Here is a 17,872-nt window from a genome sequence, read left to right as displayed (position 1 = left end):
GACTAATTGCCAATCACATTAATGATTAATCTCAAAGCTCCCCAAATCTGCTAAAATGTTTTAGTGGTTCTGTAATTTTAATTATCTAGCTTTATTTCTATAGTCCCAACTTGGCCAGTGTTGGGACTACAAAAGGCTTTTCCTGGTTGTTGTTTTTTTTTTTTAATCTAAGGTAGGATTTAGTAAGGCTAATAAACATTTTCCAGTGCTCTCTTACTGCAGTCTTTAGAAGTATTTTCCAGCTGATTGCATTTTAAGTCTTTCAAAATAATAGAAGCTAGCTCACAGCACAAACTTGACAGACAAAACAACAAAGAAAGCAATTAAAATACTAATTAAAAAAAAAAAAAACATGAGAGACCTTTTGATGGGCCATTTCTCCTGATCCTCCAGAATAGACTAAGACCAGGCACTGTTACAAAAGACAGTGAACTGGCTTACAGCCAAAATTTTGGTATAAAAGCTTCTTTCTCCCGACCCTCATTGCCAACTAGCTTCCCATACTATTTGGCCTGCCTCCTTTTGAGAAATAAAGCTCTGGCTCAAAGAGAAAGAAAAAATAAATGAGCCTCTTATTTTTGAGATGTTGTAGGCCAAATTTGTCTCTGCATTTTAGGGACAGAAATGAACTGTTTCATCTTTACCAGAATTTCTAAAGCATCTATTCCTATAGCAACTTGCCTCCTCTGGCTTTCCAGGGAAGGTGAAAAGTGGCAAGTGCGCCCAAACTGCAAGTATTCCCAAGAGCAGGCATCCCCAGCAAGGGGAAGTATATTGAGAGTAAAGTTCACAATGACCCTAACAAGCATTCCTAGATGCTAGGGGTAAAAAAATCAAAAGGGGAACTTGAAATGGAGGAGGTAAAACTAAATTTCTCCATATGGGCCACCAAATGTGGGGGTGCAGGAGCAATAAACTTCCCCAAAATAAGATTCCAGATAAGTATCCTGAGGCATCTTAAAAGAATTTATAGGTTTAGACCATGTCCAAATCAATAGGCAAAGATTTTATTATTATACCAATGGCAGGTTGGCTAAACTGAAGAAGGCAGTTAGTGAAGAACTGGGCAAAAAGTATTTTTATGGAGCATTCATCTTAGAGGTAGAGTTGGGGTGATTAGGTTAGGAACTTCTTACTGTTACTCATGATGCTAATTTTATGGTTTAGAGATTAGTTGGAGTTGGGCGTTAAGTATCTTCACCTTATTATGGTTCTGATCATCAAAATGTAAACTAAGATAAGATACTAGTCAGTATCTCAGAAGGTAAAATCAGCATTTTTAAGACAAGACAACTTGGAGCCAAAAATATAAACTAAGATAAAGTAAAGATAAAGATGCAGCATTCCTAAAATAAGACAGTTTGTAGATTATAATCCTTGTTTGGCTCAGACCTCCTAGGATTCTTAACCAGCTTAAAAGATATTATTTTTATTGATGAAAACCATATTCTAATGACTACCACAGCCAAGGAGCCACCATATATATATATGGAGAGAGAGAGAGAGAGACAGAAAGAGAGAGAGAGAGAGAGACAGAGAGAGACTGAGAGACAGAGAGAGAGACAGAGAGAGAGAGAGAGAGAGAGAGAGAGAGAGAGAGAGAGAGAGAGAGAGAGAGAGAGAGAGAGAGAGAGAAGGGGAAGAAGGAGGGAGGAAAGGACAGAGAGACAGAGAGAAAGAGAGAGACAAAGAGAAAGAGACAGAGGAAGAGACAGACAGACAGAGACAGACACAGAGAGAGAGAGAGACAGAGACAGACAGACAGACAGACAGAGACAGAGAGCAGATGCCAAGTCTATAAATGCCGTAAAAATTCAGAAGAGAGCACTACAGACAGCCAAGAACAGGAAGCTCTAGTTCTGATCCTTGAAGAGTGCTTTTGAGGCGGGGAAGGGGAGGAGAGGAAGGGAGGAGGGAGAGGGAGGGGGCGGAGTACACAGATGAGGCAAAACAACAGGATTCAAACTTAATAGTCATTGTAAGCAAAGTTCTATACTAGTTGCAGAAAGCTATATATAAAGTTTAGCTAAAACATGATTTCTGTCATCAAGGAGCTTAGAGTCTGATAGGAAGATTTGACATAAATTCAGACAATTTTAGCATGCAATAGGATACATAGTTATCAACTTAAAACTACACTAGAGGAGCAGCTGGGTGGTGCAGTAGATAGAAACCCAGCTCTGAAGTCAGGAGGACCTGAGTTTAAATCTGATCTCAGACACTTAACACTTCCTGGCTGTGTGACCCTGGGTAAGTTCCTTGCTCCCAATGCCTCAGGGGGAAAAAAGAAAAGAAACCGACACTGGAGAGTTTTGAGACATCCTGCATCAGTACATCACAGAGGGACAAAATCAAATGGGACCTTCCTTGGGGAAGGTCATTAGGGACTCTGGGACATCACATAAAGCTTCATGGAGGGGGATGGCATTGGAGTTGGGTTTCAAAGATATAATGTTCTCTTCTCTAAATATAAAGTTCTCTGGGAGCAGATTTCTCGGGGAGCCTCTGGAGAAAGCCTTCATTTCGTTTCAGAGTAATAATCACCTCAAATGCAGCCAGCTGTAAAGTATACTTCCTTTATTTTCTCTTTCCTTCACTTGGAGCTCAGCTATCTTTCTGGAGGCCTTCCGGATCTCTGTCCTCTTTCATTCAGCCCAACTGAATCCTGGCTTCTCAATCTCCCCGAGTGCTCCCAGTGGGCTTGTCCGTTCATATGCTCTTTTAGAGGTGTGAACTCAAAGGCTGACTCCTCCTCCAAAAGTGGGATTATGGGCTTCTGACTTGTGAATCTCCTGAACTCCTCTCTGATTTGTCAATCTTGTAGAACTCCAATGTGTACTAAATACATTAGTGAGCTAGAGAACTGTTAAGTACTATGCTAAAATTAGATAACTGAGTTAGCACCTTGTAAGGATTCTAACACAAATGATGGGTAGCAATTCAGGAGGGAATAGAATAAGGGAAGATTCTCAATAAGGGGGACAGAGGGGGAAGAGGATGTATTCAGTGGCAGTGGGCAGTTTAGTTTGGTTGAAGCATTAGATGCAAGGATAGGAATGATACAAAATAAGATTTGAAAGGTAAGGTGTTACTAAATTGTAGAAAACTGTGAATTCCAGGTACAGACTCAGTAGGTGGAATCAAATAACAGGAGATTTTTGCACTAAGTATAGGTATGGATTTATGTATAAAGAAAATCAATCTGGCAGATCCATGAAAAATGGATGGGGCAAAGAGGGGGAAGCTGTAGAAAGACCTGACAGGCAACTATTGCAAGTGGGTTAGGGGGATGGTGATGAAAACCCTATTGCACAAGGAATAGAGAGGAGAGGAGCTGTGCAAGAGACAGGATTTGGTTTTCTCTTTGGAGAAGTAATCTACCTTTCCCACCATTATGACATCCTGACCAACTGCTACCCATAAGACAAGCAAATAAACCTAGCTAAAGGAGCAAGGTGTACTGGGGGAGGGATAGTGTGGTATGCGTCAGGAAGATCAAACTCCTCTGTTGCTTTTCTATTTGTAGCCCCAGCACTTAGCACAGAGCTTTGTTAATATAACAGGCTAACTTATAAAATAACCTTAACTTCTCTCTTGATTCTAAATATCTGCCTCAGGTCTTAAAGGTGAAAAGGAAAGGAGTAACAGATACAGTCATTAAGTCACAGGGCTGATTTAAGATTAAAAAAACAAGATAATGACGGTAACACATAAATTTAAACCACTTCATAATATTAGGAATTATTAGTAGAAAACATCACACAACTAGTGTGACAGTGAGTTGTGTCTTCATTACCTAGAATATGTTTGTTAAAGTAGTATCAGTGAGGTGTGAAGCTTTTCCCTGTACAGCTCAGTCTCCTGGAACTACTTCCAAAGCAGGGCCAAACACAAAGGTGTAAAGTAGGTGAGTTAACACCTTGTTGGTGTCAATTCAGAGGGGTGGAGCTTCAGGGGTATAAGATGGGTATTTAAAGGGAATGCAGGATTGGGAGCTCAGATCTGGAGCTATACAGCCTCTGAAGGAAACCTCTTCTATCAGAAGGAATCAAGTTCTAGGAACATGGATATCAAGGACAACGTTGAAAACCTCACGACAGAACTGACCTGTTCTGTTTGCTTGGACTACTTCACCAAACCGGTGACTATTGACTGTGGACACAGTTTCTGCAAAGAGTGTCTCTCCCGAACCTGGGAGGAAGCTCCTGTACCATGGGCTTGTCCACTTTGCAGAAGAACAAGCCAGCCCAGAGACTTAGAACCCAGTAAATGCATAGAGAATCTAGTGGTGCTCGCTAAGCAGTTCAGACCTCATTTAATGCAATCCCTCAGTTGCCCCACCATCTGTGAGCAACACCTCGCAATTCAGGAGCTGTTCTGTGAAGATGACCAGAAGCCGCTCTGTATGTCCTGCTTGTTCTCCCAAGAACACAAAGCTCATGGTGTGTATCCCATACGAGAGTTTGCAGAGCACTGCAAGATGAAACTCCGGCAAGCCTGTGACACTTTGTGGAGAAAGGCATGTGAGGCTCAAATTTTGTTGGACCAGGAGAGAAGGAGAGTGGATCAGTGTAAGAAGGAAACACTGGTACTGAAGCAGGTCATCATACCAGAATACCTCAAGATGAGCACGTCCTTGACAAAGAAAATCCCGATCAATCCACAAAAGCTGGACAAGGAAAAAAGAAAGAATATGAGAGAATTCCTGGGGACTGAGGCCAGGTTTTCCCAATATATCCAAAACCTAAAGAAGATGATTGATGAGCTAGAGAAGAACTCTGAGAAGCCACTTATGGAGATGCTCCTGGATGTGAGAAGCGCATTGGAAAGGAGTGAGGTGCTGTTGCTTCAGTGTCCAGAGCCTGCTACTCTGGACTGGACTAATAGTGGAATGAGGGAAATACTATTGACCTTCCAAAGGAACATTACTCTGAATCCTGAGACAGTGAATTCCAATCTCATCTTCTCTGAAGATCTGAAGAGTGTGAAACTTGCAAGTGTCCAAGTTGGGCAAGTGTTTTCTGTGTTGGGTGCCCAGAGATTCGTTTCAGGGTGTCACTATTGGGAAGTGGAGGTGGGGGGGGAGAGTGAGTGGGAAGTGGGGATCTATAGGGAATCAGCAAACAAGAAGGGGAAATTCCTTGGGGATGTACTCTCCCTCATGTCCCTCAAAGTAGGAGAGGAGTTCATTCTCTGGATTTCCCACACCTTGGAAAGCATTCATTCAAGAGTACCTGTGCACAAGCTAGGCATTTTCTTCCATTATGATTGTGGACATATATCCTTTTACAACGTGGCAGATAGCTCCCTTATTTACAGATTCCCCCCTATTATCTTCCAGGGTCCTGTCTGCCCTTTCTTTTCTCTGGGCCTTTCAGGTGAAGAGAATAACCCCAATTCTCTTACTATTTGTCCACTGAATACTCAGTGCTGAGGAAGCCCATATTCCTCACTAGAGTCTGAGATTCAGGTCAAGTACAGAACCCATCATTTGTTTTTTTTTTTTTTTTTTTTTTTTTAATTCTTAAATAGTATTTAATTTTTCCTAATTACATGTAAATGTAGAAAAATTTTAGCATTCCTTTTTACAAGGTTTTGAATTCCAAAATTTTCTCCCTCCTTCCTTTTCCCCCTCCCCTTTTCCAAACACGATAGGCATTTTGATAGAGCTTATTTTTCCAAATATATGTAAAGAGTGTTTTCAACCTTTTTGACACATAATGGGTATTTAATAAAGGCTTAGAAAGGGAACTTCTCTACCATAACGTAATATTCATTCAATTCAACAAATATCAAACACTTGCTGTATACAAAGAAATATCCTAGGCACTGGAAATGCAAAAACAAAAACATTTATATTTTTAAGATTTTGTCTTCCAAATGTTTTACTTGATCCATCCCTACCTCCCTTCTCCTCAAGATATAGGTTATACAACTACAATACGTTTAAACATTTTTGTATATGTGTCATGTTGTGCAAGAAAAATCAGATTGAAAGGGGAAAAACATTTAAAAAGCAAAAAAAAAAAAAAACAAAAAAAAAAAAAAAAAAAAAACAAAACAAAACAACAAAAAAAAAAAAAAACGAAAATAGTATGCTTTGAGCTATATACAGTCTCTATAGTTCTCTTTTGGGATCCAGAGTCTCCATCTCAAATCTATTGAAATTGTGCTGAGAAGAGCCAAGTCTACCATGGCTGATCATCACATAATCATGCTGTGCTGTGCACAATGTTCTCTTGCTTTTACTCACTTTTCTCAGCATCAGTTCGAGTAAGACTTTCCAGGGTTTTCTGAAATCAGCCTGCTCTTCATTTCTTATAGAAAAATAATATTATTTTACATTCATCTATCACAATGTGTTCAGCCATTCCCCAATTGATAGGCATCCACTTAGCCTCCAATTCTTTGCCATCACAAAAAGAGGTGCCACAAGTATTTTTGTACATGTGGGTCATTGGGGACTCTGGGACATCACATAAAGCTTCATGGACGGGGATGGCATTGGAGTTGGGTTTCACAGGATGGGTAGGAATTCAGGAGGGAATAGAGAAAGGGCAGATTCTAAATATGGGGAATAGACAGAGGGGGAAGAGGATGTATTCAGTGGCAGAGGATAGTTTAGTTTGGTTGAAGCATTGGTTGCAAGGATAGGAATGATCGAAAATAAGATTTGAAAGGTAAGGTGTCATTAAATTGTAGAAAACTGAATTCTAGGCACAGACTCAGTAGGTGGAATCAAATCACAGGAGACTTTTGCACTAAGTATAGGTAGGAATGGATCTATCCATCAAGAAAATCAGTCTGGCAGGATCCATGAAAGATGGATGGGCACAGAGGGGGAAGCTGTAGAAACACCTCAGAGGCAAATATTGCAAGTGGGCCAGGTGGATGGTGATGAAAACCCTACTGCACAAGGAATAGAGAGGAGAGGAGCTGTGCAAGAGACAGGACTTAGTTTTCTCTTTGGAGAAGTAATCTACCTTTCCCAGGAACACCATTATCACATCCTGACCAACTGCCACCCATAAGACAAGCAAATAAACCTAGCCAAAGCAGCAAAGTGTCCTGGGGGAGAGATAGTGTGGTTATGTGTCAGGAAGATCAAACTGCTCTGTTGCTTTTCTATTTGTAGCCCCAGCCTTAGCACAGAGCTTTGTTAATAAAATATAACAGCTTAACTTATAATATAAGCTTAACTTCTCTCTTTTGATTCTAAATATCTGCCTCAAGTCTTGAAGCTGAAAATGAAAGTTGTAACAGATATAGTCATTAACTAATATAACATAAAAAGCACTTAATAAATTCTTTTTTTATTTATTAATAAGATAAAAAGGCTAAGTAGGAGTCAGGAAAAACATGGCATTATATATGTCAGATAATAATACGATAAAATTCAAAAGGGCAGAGGGTGGGTATCAAAGACCAATAAGAAATAAGTTTGGAATTTACTTCTCGTGTGGCTCTGCTACTTTGGGACCTCCCTCACTGACTTCTCTAATGCCCTCCCTCACCCCATGGCTTTAGCCTTTTCCAAAAGATACCAAATATAGTTTGTGGGGAAAAGTAAAAGAGGATCACTATTTTACCTCTCCTCTGACCTCCTGAATATTTCTAAGGAATAGCCCAATGGCAACTGAAAATTAACAGACTACATCTGAATTCAACCTCTTTCCTCAAAAACTCCCTCTAAAGCTTAACTTCTCTCTTGATTCTAAATATCTGCCTCAGGTCTTAAAGGTGAAAAGGAAAGGAGTAACAGATACAGTCATTAAGTCACAGGGCTGATTTAAGATTAAAAAAACAAGATAATGACGGTAACACATAAATTTAAACCACTTCATAATATTAGGAATTATTAGTAGAAAACATCACACAACTAGTGTGACAGTGAGTTGTGTCTTCATTACCTAGAATATGTTTGTTAAAGTAGTATCAGTGAGGTGTGAAGCTTTTCCCTGTACAGCTCAGTCTCCTGGAACTACTTCCAAAGCAGGGCCAAACACAAAGGTGTAAAGTAGGTGAGTTAACACCTTGTTGGTGTCAATTCAGAGGGGTGGAGCTTCAGGGGTATAAGATGGGTATTTAAAGGGAATGCAGGATTGGGAGCTCAGATCTGGAGCTATACAGCCTCTGAAGGAAACCTCTTCTATCAGAGGGAATCAAGTTCTAGGAACATGGATATCAAGGACAACGTTGAAAACCTCACGACAGAACTCACCTGTTCTGTTTGCTTGGACTACTTCACCAAACCGGTGACTATTGACTGTGGACACAGTTTCTGCAAAGAGTGTCCTCCAACCTGGGAGGAAGCTCCTGTACCATGGGCTTGTCCACTTTGCAGAAGAACAAGCCAGCCCAGAGACTTAGAACCCAGTAAATGCATAGAGAATCTAGTGGTGCTCGCTAAGCAGTTCAGACCTCATTTAATGCAATCCCTCAGTTGCCCCACCATCTGTGAGCAACACCTCGCAATTCAGGAGCTGTTCTGTGAAGATGACCAGAAGCCGCTCTGTATGTCCTGCTTGTTCTCCCAAGAACACAAAGCTCATGGTGTGTATCCCATATGAGAGTTTGCAGAGCACTGCAAGATGAAACTCCGGCAAGCCTGTGACACTTTGTGGAGAAAGGCATGTGAGGCTCAAATTTTGTTGGACCAGGAGAGAAGGAGAGTGGATCAGTGTAAGAAGGAAACACTGGTACTGAAGCAGGTCATCATACCAGAATACCTCAAGATGAGCACTTCCTTGACAAAGAAAATCCCGATCAATCCACAAAAGCTGGACAAGGAAAAAGAAAGAATATGAGAGAATTCCTGGGGACTGAGGCCAGGTTTTCCCAATATATCCAAAACCTAAAGAAGATGATTGATGAGCTAGAGAAGAACTCTGAGAAGCCACTTATGGAGATGCTCCTGGATGTGAGAAGCGCATTGGAAAGGAGTGAGGTGCTGTTGCTTCAGTGTCCAGAGCCTGCTACTCTGGACTGGACTAATAGTGGAATGAGGGAAATACTATTGACCTTCCAAAGGAACATTACTCTGAATCCTGAGACAGTGAATTCCAATCTCATCTTCTCTGAAGATCTGAAGAGTGTGAAACTTGCAAGTGTCCAAGTTGGGCAAGTGTTTTCTGTGTTGGGTGCCCAGAGATTCGTTTCAGGGTGTCACTATTGGGAAGTGGAGGTGGGGGGGGAGAGTGAGTGGGAAGTGGGGATCTATAGGGAATCAGCAAACAAGAAGGGGAAATTCCTTGGGGATGTACTCTCCCTCATGTCCCTCAAAGTAGGAGAGGAGTTCATTCTCTGGATTTCCCACACCTTGGAAAGCATTCATTCAAGAGTACCTGTGCACAAGCTAGGCATTTTCTTCCATTATGATTGTGGACATATATCCTTTTACAACGTGGCAGATAGCTCCCTTATTTACAGATTCCCCCCTATTATCTTCCAGGGTCCTGTCTGCCCTTTCTTTTCTCTGGGCCTTTCAGGTGAAGAGAATAACCCCAATTCTCTTACTATTTGTCCACTGAATACTCAGTGCTGAGGAAGCCCATATTCCTCACTAGAGTCTGAGATTCAGGTCAAGTACAGAACCCATCATTTGTTTTTTGTTGTTTTTTTTTTTTTTAAATTCTTAAATAGTATTTAATTTTTCCCAATTACATGTCGTCGAGAAAAATTTTAGCATTCCTTTTTACAAGGTTTTGAATTCCAAAATTTTCTCCCTCCTTCCTTTTCCCCCTCCCCTTTTCCAAACACGATAGGCATTTTGATAGAGCTTATTTTTCCAAATATATGTAAAGAGTGTTTTCAACCTTTTTAACACATAATGGGTATTTAATAAAGGCTTAGAAAGGGAACTTCTCTACCATAACGTAATATTCATTCAATTCAACAAATATCAAACACTTGCTGTATACAAAGAAATATCCTAGGCACTGGAAATGCAAAAACAAAAACATTTATATTTTTAAGATTTTGTCTTCCAAATGTTTTACTTGATCCATCCCTACCTCCCTTCTCCTCAAGATATAGGTTATACAACTACAATACGTTTAAACATTTTTGTATATGTGTCATGTTGTGCAAGAAAAATCAGATTGAAAGGGGAAAAACATTTAAAAAGCAAAAAAAAAAACAAAAAAACAAAAACAAAACAAAAAAAAAAAACGAAAATAGTATGCTTTGAGCTATATACAGTCTCTATAGTTCTCTTTTGGGATCCAGAGTCTCCATCTCAAATCTATTGAAATTGTGCTGAGAAGAGCCAAGTCTACCATGGCTGATCATCACATAATCATGCTGTGCTGTGCACAATGTTCTCTTGCTTTTCCTCACTTTTCTCAGCATCAGTTCGAGTAAGACTTTCCAGGGTTTTCTGAAATCAGCCAATCATTCACCAATTGATAGGCATCCACTTAGCCTCCAATTCTTTGCCATCACAAAAAGAGGTGCCACAAGTATTTTTGCACATGTGGGTCCTTTTGCCACTTTTATGATCTTTCTGGGATACAGACACTATAGTGACACTGCTGGATCAAAGGGATCACAGTTTTTAAAAAATATTTTATTTTTTCAAATATATGTAAAGATGATTTTCAACATTCATTTTTGTCAAATAGAAAAACAAGAAAGAAAACAGGCATTTATTAAGTACTTGCTATTTGCCAGGTACTTCACAAATTTTAACTCGTTTGATCTACCTAACAGTCCTCGAAGATAGCTGTTATTATTTTCACCATAGGTGACTCGCCCGGGATCACACAGCTAGTAAGTGGCTGGAGCCAATGATGGCTGGTCTTTTGGGCTCTAGATGCACCTGTTTGGATCAGACTTCTGCTTGCTCCCAGAAGGGAGGAATAAAAACAAGAGTGTAAAGGACAGGACATCGCGCCTGTCACCCTTCTGGACCCCAACGAGAAGTACTTGCTGAGGCTGCACGTGGGGATGTGTGAGCTGGGGGTAGGGAGGGGGTGGGAGAGGAGGTCAGAAAAGGGACAAGGGGTGACCGTGCAGGGATGTGCTCCTCTTACTCTAGACTGTCAGCCACAACACCAAGAAATTCCGCTTTGCCCTACCTTCAGCCCATCACATCCTGGGACTACCTGTAGGTAAGGAGACCCTCTGGTGGGCGGAGGAATGAGAAAGGGGCTACATTTAAGAGGAGCCTTCTCTCCCTCCTCCTTTTGATCTCCTATTGAACCCGTGTAAGGACAAACATAGACTGGTCTAAAACTAGAAAGAACTCAAAGATAGTGAGTGTCCCCTTTTCCTTAGGGTTCGTAGGCTTTTTGAGCATTTGGGTACCACGGAAGGGCTTGGACTAGATACCTCTGAGGGCTCTTCCTGATTCTGACGGGGTGAATCTGGGATCCTCTTTCTCTACACTCCTGCTTTCTCCCTTTCCCCCTCTTCTCTCCCATCCGCCTCCCCACATCAAGCATAGAAGTAAGAGGCTCAAGTGATAGGACTAAGGATTCCGGGATTTGGGGAAAGTACAGATGATTGCAAGAACAACCCTGAGTTCCTGAATGCTTTCCTCTTTTGTGAATCCTTCCTTCTTCCATTCCTCTCCCTTATATTCCATCTCCCTCCTCTTCTTTCTTTTTTTCCTTTTCTCCACCCTTTCCTCCCCTAGGGCCTTCCTTTCTCCCCCGCTTCCCTTGACCTTCTTCTCCCTTTCCTTCCTTCCTTCTTCTCTTCCCCGCTTTCTCCCCTCCGTCGCTCTCCCCCCCCCCCCCCCCCCCCAGTGCTTTCCGCTTCTCTTTCCTTCCCATCCCCGCCAGCCCGGTCCTCTCCCGCCCCGCCCTGCCCCGCGGCGCATTGTGGGATCGGGCCTGGGAGGCTGGGGAGCGGACTCGGCACTTGACCATGGGGATCCAGCCGGTGAGGACCGACCTTGCTTTGCGCCCGCAGACTTCCCCTTCCCTGGAGTCTGCATCCCCCCGGAGCGCACTCTGGGACCGCTCGCGTCTGTATCCCGCGGCCCTGCCCTGCATCCCCGCGCATCCCGCCCCTCACTCCGCCTGCGCCCGAGCCCGGCCCCTGGATCCCCCCACCGGGGCGCACTCTGGGACCGCTCGCGTCTGTATCCCGCGGCCCTGCCCTGCATCCCCGCGCATCCCGCCCCTCACTCTGCCTGCACCGGAGCCCGGCCCCTGTATCCCCCCACCGGGGCGCACTCTGGGACCGCTCGCGTCTGTATCCCGCGGCCCTGCCCTGCATCCCCGCGCATCCCGCCCCTCACTCCGCCTGCGCCCGAGCCCGGCCCCTGGATCCCCCCCCCGGGGCGCACGCTGGGACCGCTCGCGTCTGTATCCCGCGGCCCTGCCCTGCATCCCCGCGCATCCCGCCCCTCACTCTGCCTGCACCGGAGCCCGGCCCCCGGATTCCCCCCGCGGAGCAGTTTCCCGGCGCAGTACAGTTTTGGGAAGCAGCCCTTTCACTTGTCTCAGACCCCGAGACTCGCTTCACCCCTCGGCGGCCCTCCCCGTGGCGGAGCGGAATCCCCCTGGGGAAACACCAGGGCACGGGAGTAGACACCCAGCTCTGCAGCGCTGGGGACCCGGAGGCTGGGGTCCCGGAGCTGCCCAGCCGCTCACTCTGCCTTCTCCCCCGACAGAGCGCTGCCCTGCTGGCCTCCCTGGGAGTGGGGCTTGTGACCCTGCTCGGAGTGGCCCTGGGCTCCTACCTGCTTCGCAGGGCCCGCAGCGCGCCTGTCACCCTTCTGGACCCCAATGAGAAGTACTTGCTGAGGCTGCTGGATAAGACGGTCAGTCGCACGTGGGGATGTGTGAGCTGGGGGAGAGGGGAGAGGAGGTCAGAAAAGGGGCAAGGGGTGACCGTGCAGGGATGTGCTCCTCTTACTCTTTTTAGACGGTCAGCCACAACACCAAGAAATTCCGCTTTGCCCTACCTTCCGCCCATCACATCCTGGGACTACCTGTAGGTAAGGAGACTCTCTGGTGGGGAGGAATGAGAAAGGGCTACTCTCCCTCCTCCTTTTGATCTCCTATTACTACATTTCTTCCTCCTTTCCCTTCATGATGTGATTTTCTGTCTGACAAATGATATGATGTCCCATTGCTAGGGTGTAGTCTCCATTTTTTGCCAGCCAGTTACAATCCTTTCCTATCCTTCCAGACATCATTGCTACTGACTTTTGCAGAGGCAGGGAACATTCCATTGGACCGTTTCTCTTCCATTCAGCACCTTCCTGGGATCCTAGGACAAATTGGTCAGGGTTCTTTCAATTTTGTCTGCTGGAATTTGGGGATCACTGGGGATCTGACAAGAAGCAAAAAGGATTTTCTTATCTCCATAAGTACCCCATGTAACATTTTTCTATATTCAGAGTGAGTTTGTTGAGGACACTTTTCTTTTGCTCCATGACTCATTCTGACCTGGAACAGAGAGAATCAGTGGGCTCAGATTCAAAACTTATTTTAAAATTCACTGGACCAGAAAACAGGAAAGGCTGGAGGAACCTTCTTGGCTCACCCTCACACCCTACTTCCTATATGGTCACCAGGAAAACATGTCTATCTCTCCGCCCGAATTGATGGCAACTTGGTTGTCCGTCCCTATACACCCGTCACCAGTGATGAGAACAAGGGCTATGTGGATCTTGTCATCAAGGTATGAGAAAGGGCCCCAAGGATTCTTTCTTTCCTCTCCCCTCCAACATTTTCCTGGGAATTCACTGGGTATATCAAGAACAGTGGTTTTTAGGGTTGGAGAAAAGGAGTATTTACAATCCTTGCCCCAAACTCAAGCTCAGTCAAGCAACTTAATAAGCACCAATAATATCTGGAATTTCTAAAGCTTGGGTTAAATCTGGGAGGAAAAAGCCAGAAGTGGGATTGGGAGACATGAGATTTGACAACTGATAAAACTGGTCACATGCTATTCTCTCCTCTCTTCAGGTCTATCTGAAAGGAGTACACCCCAAATTCCCTGAGGGAGGGAAGATGTCTCAGTACCTGGACAGCCTCAAGATTGGAGATGTGGTGGAGTTTCGGGGGCCAAGTGGAATGCTCACTTATAATGGGAAAGGTATCAGCCCTACTGCTTCCTAATCCAACTCCTAGCCTTCCGCCATTATATGTTTTATGAAGGTATCTGCATTAGCATGCCGTTTGTATGACCTTTATTCTCTGTACATATCTAAAGATGGTGCAGTGGATAGAGTTCTGGCCCTGGAGGCAGGAGGACCCAAGTTCAAATTCAGCCTCAGACACAAGCAGCTATGTGATTCTGGGCAAGTCACTTAATCCCAATTGCCTCTCAAGAAAAAATAAAATATATCCTATCTAAAGGAGCTAAGGCTCTTTTCCATCTAAGCATAGCTCTGATAATATGAAACATGTTATCTCATGGGCATAGGGAACAGCCACTGTTCTGAATCTGTCACTTGTAATAGACATATATATGACCAGGGCAGACATTTGCTTCCTTCTCTGCTCTCTCAAAAAGCTTTCTCAGTCTCATTTTCATAGTAAGCTGGAGGTAGATTTCATTGCTGTTCCTACCTCTTCTTCTCCCACTGGAACAGCTGGGCCCATTAGCCTGGCCCCTGAGTCCTACTGCTGTCACTAGGGAATGTTGAGTCACACCTGGCCCTGTGCCTGTCTGTCTCATCAGGGAGGCATCTCACTGCCTAAGATTGCTCATGACTCATGGGGTGGCTGTACAACAACACCTCTCTTTCCTGAGAGTACTGGGATCTGGCAGTAATGAGAGACAGATGGCCCAGCTCGATTCATGTTCCCAGAATATAGTACCATTGATAGCCAGGTCAATTTGAAGCCTCCAACTAGACTGCGAATAAATTTGCCACTGCGTTGATGTCCAGAATTAAGGTGCATATCCGTTTGATAAAGTGCTCATGGGGTTTCTTCTACATTTCTTTTTCAGTTCCTTAAATTGACTTCCCATTTGTCCTCTCTGCCCTTGACTTCTCTTAGGGAAATTTGACATTCAGCCCAGCAAGAAATCTCCAGCAGAATCCCGAGTGGCAAAGAAGTTGGGAATGATTGCCGGAGGGACCGGTGTGTGTCACCCTTGTGTCTGCCCCCAATGCTGTTGGCTGTTGGCATGGAGCTGGTAGCAAGTGACACTTGGAAGGGTTAGATGCTCATAGTTGGACTGGTAATGATGAGTTGCTGGAGTTCCTGGGTCTGTGAAAAGTAAAAAAGAGGGATTGAAATCAGGGGGTGTTTCCAATAAACTCAAATCCAGACCTTTTTGGATTGGGATAGAAAGAAATCAGAATGGCTAAGCAGAGATGGATGTGCAGCCTCTCATTGAATCATTAGATGTTTGCTAACAGCTGCTTCTTTCAACACTTGTCCTAGATTGTGAGGTTGTTTTTGTTTTGCTTTGTTTTAAAAAGTCCTGGATTATTTCCTTAAATGAATTTTACCATCTGGATTTCTGTTTAGTGCCACAAGATCTATCCAAACCAATCACTAAATTCAAACTCATATTTTCTGGGGGGGGGGGGTGAATTGTAATTCCTGTCTGAAATAGAGGAGTCCTAGAAAACTAGAGGGAATGGGAAATGGAATAAATGTATGGAGTAGGTAATGGTAGGTTTAAAGATAAAAAAAAGGTTAACCAGGCTTTTGGCAGGAGAAGCTGTTTCTTTTTTTTTTTTTTTTTTAATTTAATAGCCTTTTATTTACAAGATATATGCATGGGTAACTTTACAGCATTAACAATTGCCAAACCTCTTGTTCCAATTTTTCACCTCTTACCCCCCCCACCCCCTCCCCTAGATGGCAGGATGACCAATAGATGTTAAATATATTAAAATATAAATTAGATACACAATAAGTATACATGACTAAAACGTTATTTTGCTGTACAAAAAGAATCAGACAGGAGAAGCTGTTTCTGACACACAACCACAATACGGGGGTCTTTATTCAGGGATCACTCCAATGCTGCAGCTTGTCCGGGCCATCCTAAAGGACCCTGAAGATCCAACCCGGTGCTTTCTGCTGTTTGCCAACCAGGTTAGTTGGATTTGCTATGGACCAGGATTGCAGAATAGTCTGATGACTATGTGCCGTGATATGCAGAGTGCCAGGGGTTAGGTCTGGGGGCTGGTTCAAAACTCATCCCAGCAATGGTCTGAGGTTTGGGCTATTGGAGAGAAGAACATGAACTGTTTCCTGCAAAGTGGGGAGGATTAAGGACCAGGTTCAGATCTCAAATCTGATACTTCCTATGTGACCCTGTACAAATCCCACCCCTAGCTTATAGGTTTCTCAGGGGGCTGGGTTAAAGGGTGCCTTCCAGCTATGATCCTGGAATCTTTCCATTTTCTTTCAGTTCAACTTTATGAAATTCTTATTTCCTAGAATTTGGAACTATCCTTTACAAATGTCTTTCCCCATTTACTAAGGAGCATAATGAGTGCTGGCATTAAGGTGTTGCTTTAGAGATGAGGCTTTCACTTGGGTTTTCTTTGGGGGCAAAGGGTGTTAGGGGTTTCTAGAGGGGTCCACTTTCTCTTTTCCTGATATTTCAGACTGAGAAGGATATAATCCTACGAGAAGACCTGGAGGAATTGCAGGCCCGACATCCTGAACGATTTAAACTCTGGTTCACCTTGGATCAGCCTCCAGCAGGTAACTCAACACCTAGATACCCTCCCACCTCCACCCCTGGCCTTTCCCCTGCCACACACATATCTGGGTCCTAGCCTTCTCCATCCTGATTCCTGATTCAAATGGAAAAAGCATGGAGTCCCCACTTCCACTGTTTGAATGGGTTGAGACCAAAGACCCATTTAATTTCTATTTTTGTTCCCCGAGTCCTTGGCAAGGGTGGTACTTCTAGTGTGTCTGTGCTTGTGCCCATTCCTTAACACAACTTAATATAGAGCCTCTGGTGCCACCTACCACCCCCGGCATGCCCGGGGTCAGAATGGGAGACTCGGTTTGGTTTCTCCTCTTCCTACCCCCTGCAGATTGGGCCTATGGCAGGGGCTTTGTGACAGCTGACATGATCCGGGAGCACCTGCCTGCCCCCGGGGATGACGTGCTGCTGTTGCTGTGTGGGCCGCCCCCCATGGTACAGCTGGCCTGCCACCCCAACTTGGATAAGCTGGGGTATTCACAGAAGATGCGGTTTACCTACTGAGGCCCTCACCCTCCTCTAGCTTTGCTCAGCCCCCACCCATCTCCCTATCAAGTGCTCCCACTGGCAGCCCTCTGCTACTGACCTGCCACCACTGCCCTATCTTGGGCAACCTCTGCCAAGCCTCAGAGGAGGGTGTTTCTCTCCCGCTCAGCCGGGTCGGGGCAGACATAGACACTGCCATCCTCCCAGAGGCCTGGACTGGAAGCCTTGCCTCTTAAGGTCACCGAGGCGGTGCTTACGGAGCTGACTTTGGGAGAGGGTTCAGGCGTTTACACCTTCACCTTAGCTGTTTAGGGGTGAAAAGGGGGTGGCTGCCGCCCCCTGCACTTTCACAATTGGCGATTCTTAGCTGTTGCTTCTGCAAGGTGGGGTGGAGTTAGGTGTGCAGTCGAAGGGGGCACTGAAATGGAAAAGGCAGTACTGCTGGTGAGATGTGGGGCCAGGCCCTAGCTCTCATAGAAGTGCAGGGATATGTGCCTATCCTCTGTACCAAGACTCCTGTTTCTCTCTCCCCGTTTCTCTCTCCTCACGTCTGCTGGAAGATATTGCCTGCTTAATCTTCTTAGACATTGCCTTTGTTTCAGGAGCCTTCACCTGTGGAAATAAATGGGGTCAAGGCCCCCATGTGGCTTTCGTGGGGCTCATGTGTCTGTCTTTCTGGGGTAACTTTTAAGGGTTTCAGCTGCCAGAGGGCAGCCGCACCACAACGTAGTATTCTTTC

At 44.5% G+C, this 17,872-nt stretch overlaps 2 protein-coding genes and 1 pseudogene across 2 annotated transcripts; all 3 read left to right on the top strand.

Annotated features, from left to right (window-relative positions):
- The first annotated feature begins 3,548 nt into the window (after positions 1-3,548).
- On the top strand, positions 3,549-5,434 carry LOC100926830 (annotated as a pseudogene).
- Positions 5,435-7,419: 1,985 nt separating this feature from the next.
- LOC116423581 (probable E3 ubiquitin-protein ligase TRIML1) lies at positions 7,420-9,544 on the top strand. Its single transcript, XM_031968575.1, has 3 exons — positions 7,420-8,318; positions 8,574-8,768; positions 8,801-9,544. The coding sequence occupies exons 1-3, from the start codon at positions 8,178-8,180 to the stop codon at positions 9,542-9,544; spliced, it is 1,080 nt and encodes a 359-aa protein (XP_031824435.1). The 5' UTR covers positions 7,420-8,177.
- A 2,251-nt stretch (positions 9,545-11,795) lies between these two features.
- LOC100921085 (NADH-cytochrome b5 reductase 1) lies at positions 11,796-17,785 on the top strand. Its single transcript, XM_023501887.2, has 9 exons — positions 11,796-11,886; positions 12,623-12,772; positions 12,877-12,949; positions 13,532-13,638; positions 13,926-14,055; positions 14,967-15,050; positions 15,934-16,019; positions 16,538-16,637; positions 16,979-17,785. Exons 1-9 carry the CDS (start codon positions 11,872-11,874, stop codon positions 17,149-17,151), a joined length of 918 nt encoding a protein of 305 aa, XP_023357655.1. The 5' UTR covers positions 11,796-11,871; the 3' UTR covers positions 17,152-17,785.
- Positions 17,786-17,872: the final 87 nt, after the last annotated feature.

This window comes from Sarcophilus harrisii, chromosome 4 (genome assembly GCF_902635505.1).
Source record: "Sarcophilus harrisii chromosome 4, mSarHar1.11, whole genome shotgun sequence".
Lineage (NCBI taxonomy): Eukaryota > Metazoa > Chordata > Mammalia > Dasyuromorphia > Dasyuridae > Sarcophilus > Sarcophilus harrisii.
This window is presented reverse-complemented; position numbering and strand designations above follow the sequence as displayed.

Excerpts from the sequence above, each read along its gene's own strand:
- LOC116423581 (XM_031968575.1), top strand. The coding sequence starts at position 8,178 with ATGGATATCAAGGACAACGTTGAAAACCTCACGACAGAACTCACCTGT. Across the intron at positions 8,319-8,573 it reads CAACCTGGGAGGAAGCTCCT|TTTGCAGAGCACTGCAAGAT; the intron begins GTACCATGGGCT and ends CCCATATGAGAG. Across the intron at positions 8,769-8,800 it reads TGACAAAGAAAATCCCGATC|AATATGAGAGAATTCCTGGG; the intron begins AATCCACAAAAG and ends GGAAAAAGAAAG.
- LOC100921085 (XM_023501887.2), top strand. Across the intron at positions 16,020-16,537 it reads TTCTGCTGTTTGCCAACCAG|ACTGAGAAGGATATAATCCT; the intron begins GTTAGTTGGATT and ends CTGATATTTCAG. Across the intron at positions 16,638-16,978 it reads CTTGGATCAGCCTCCAGCAG|ATTGGGCCTATGGCAGGGGC; the intron begins GTAACTCAACAC and ends TACCCCCTGCAG.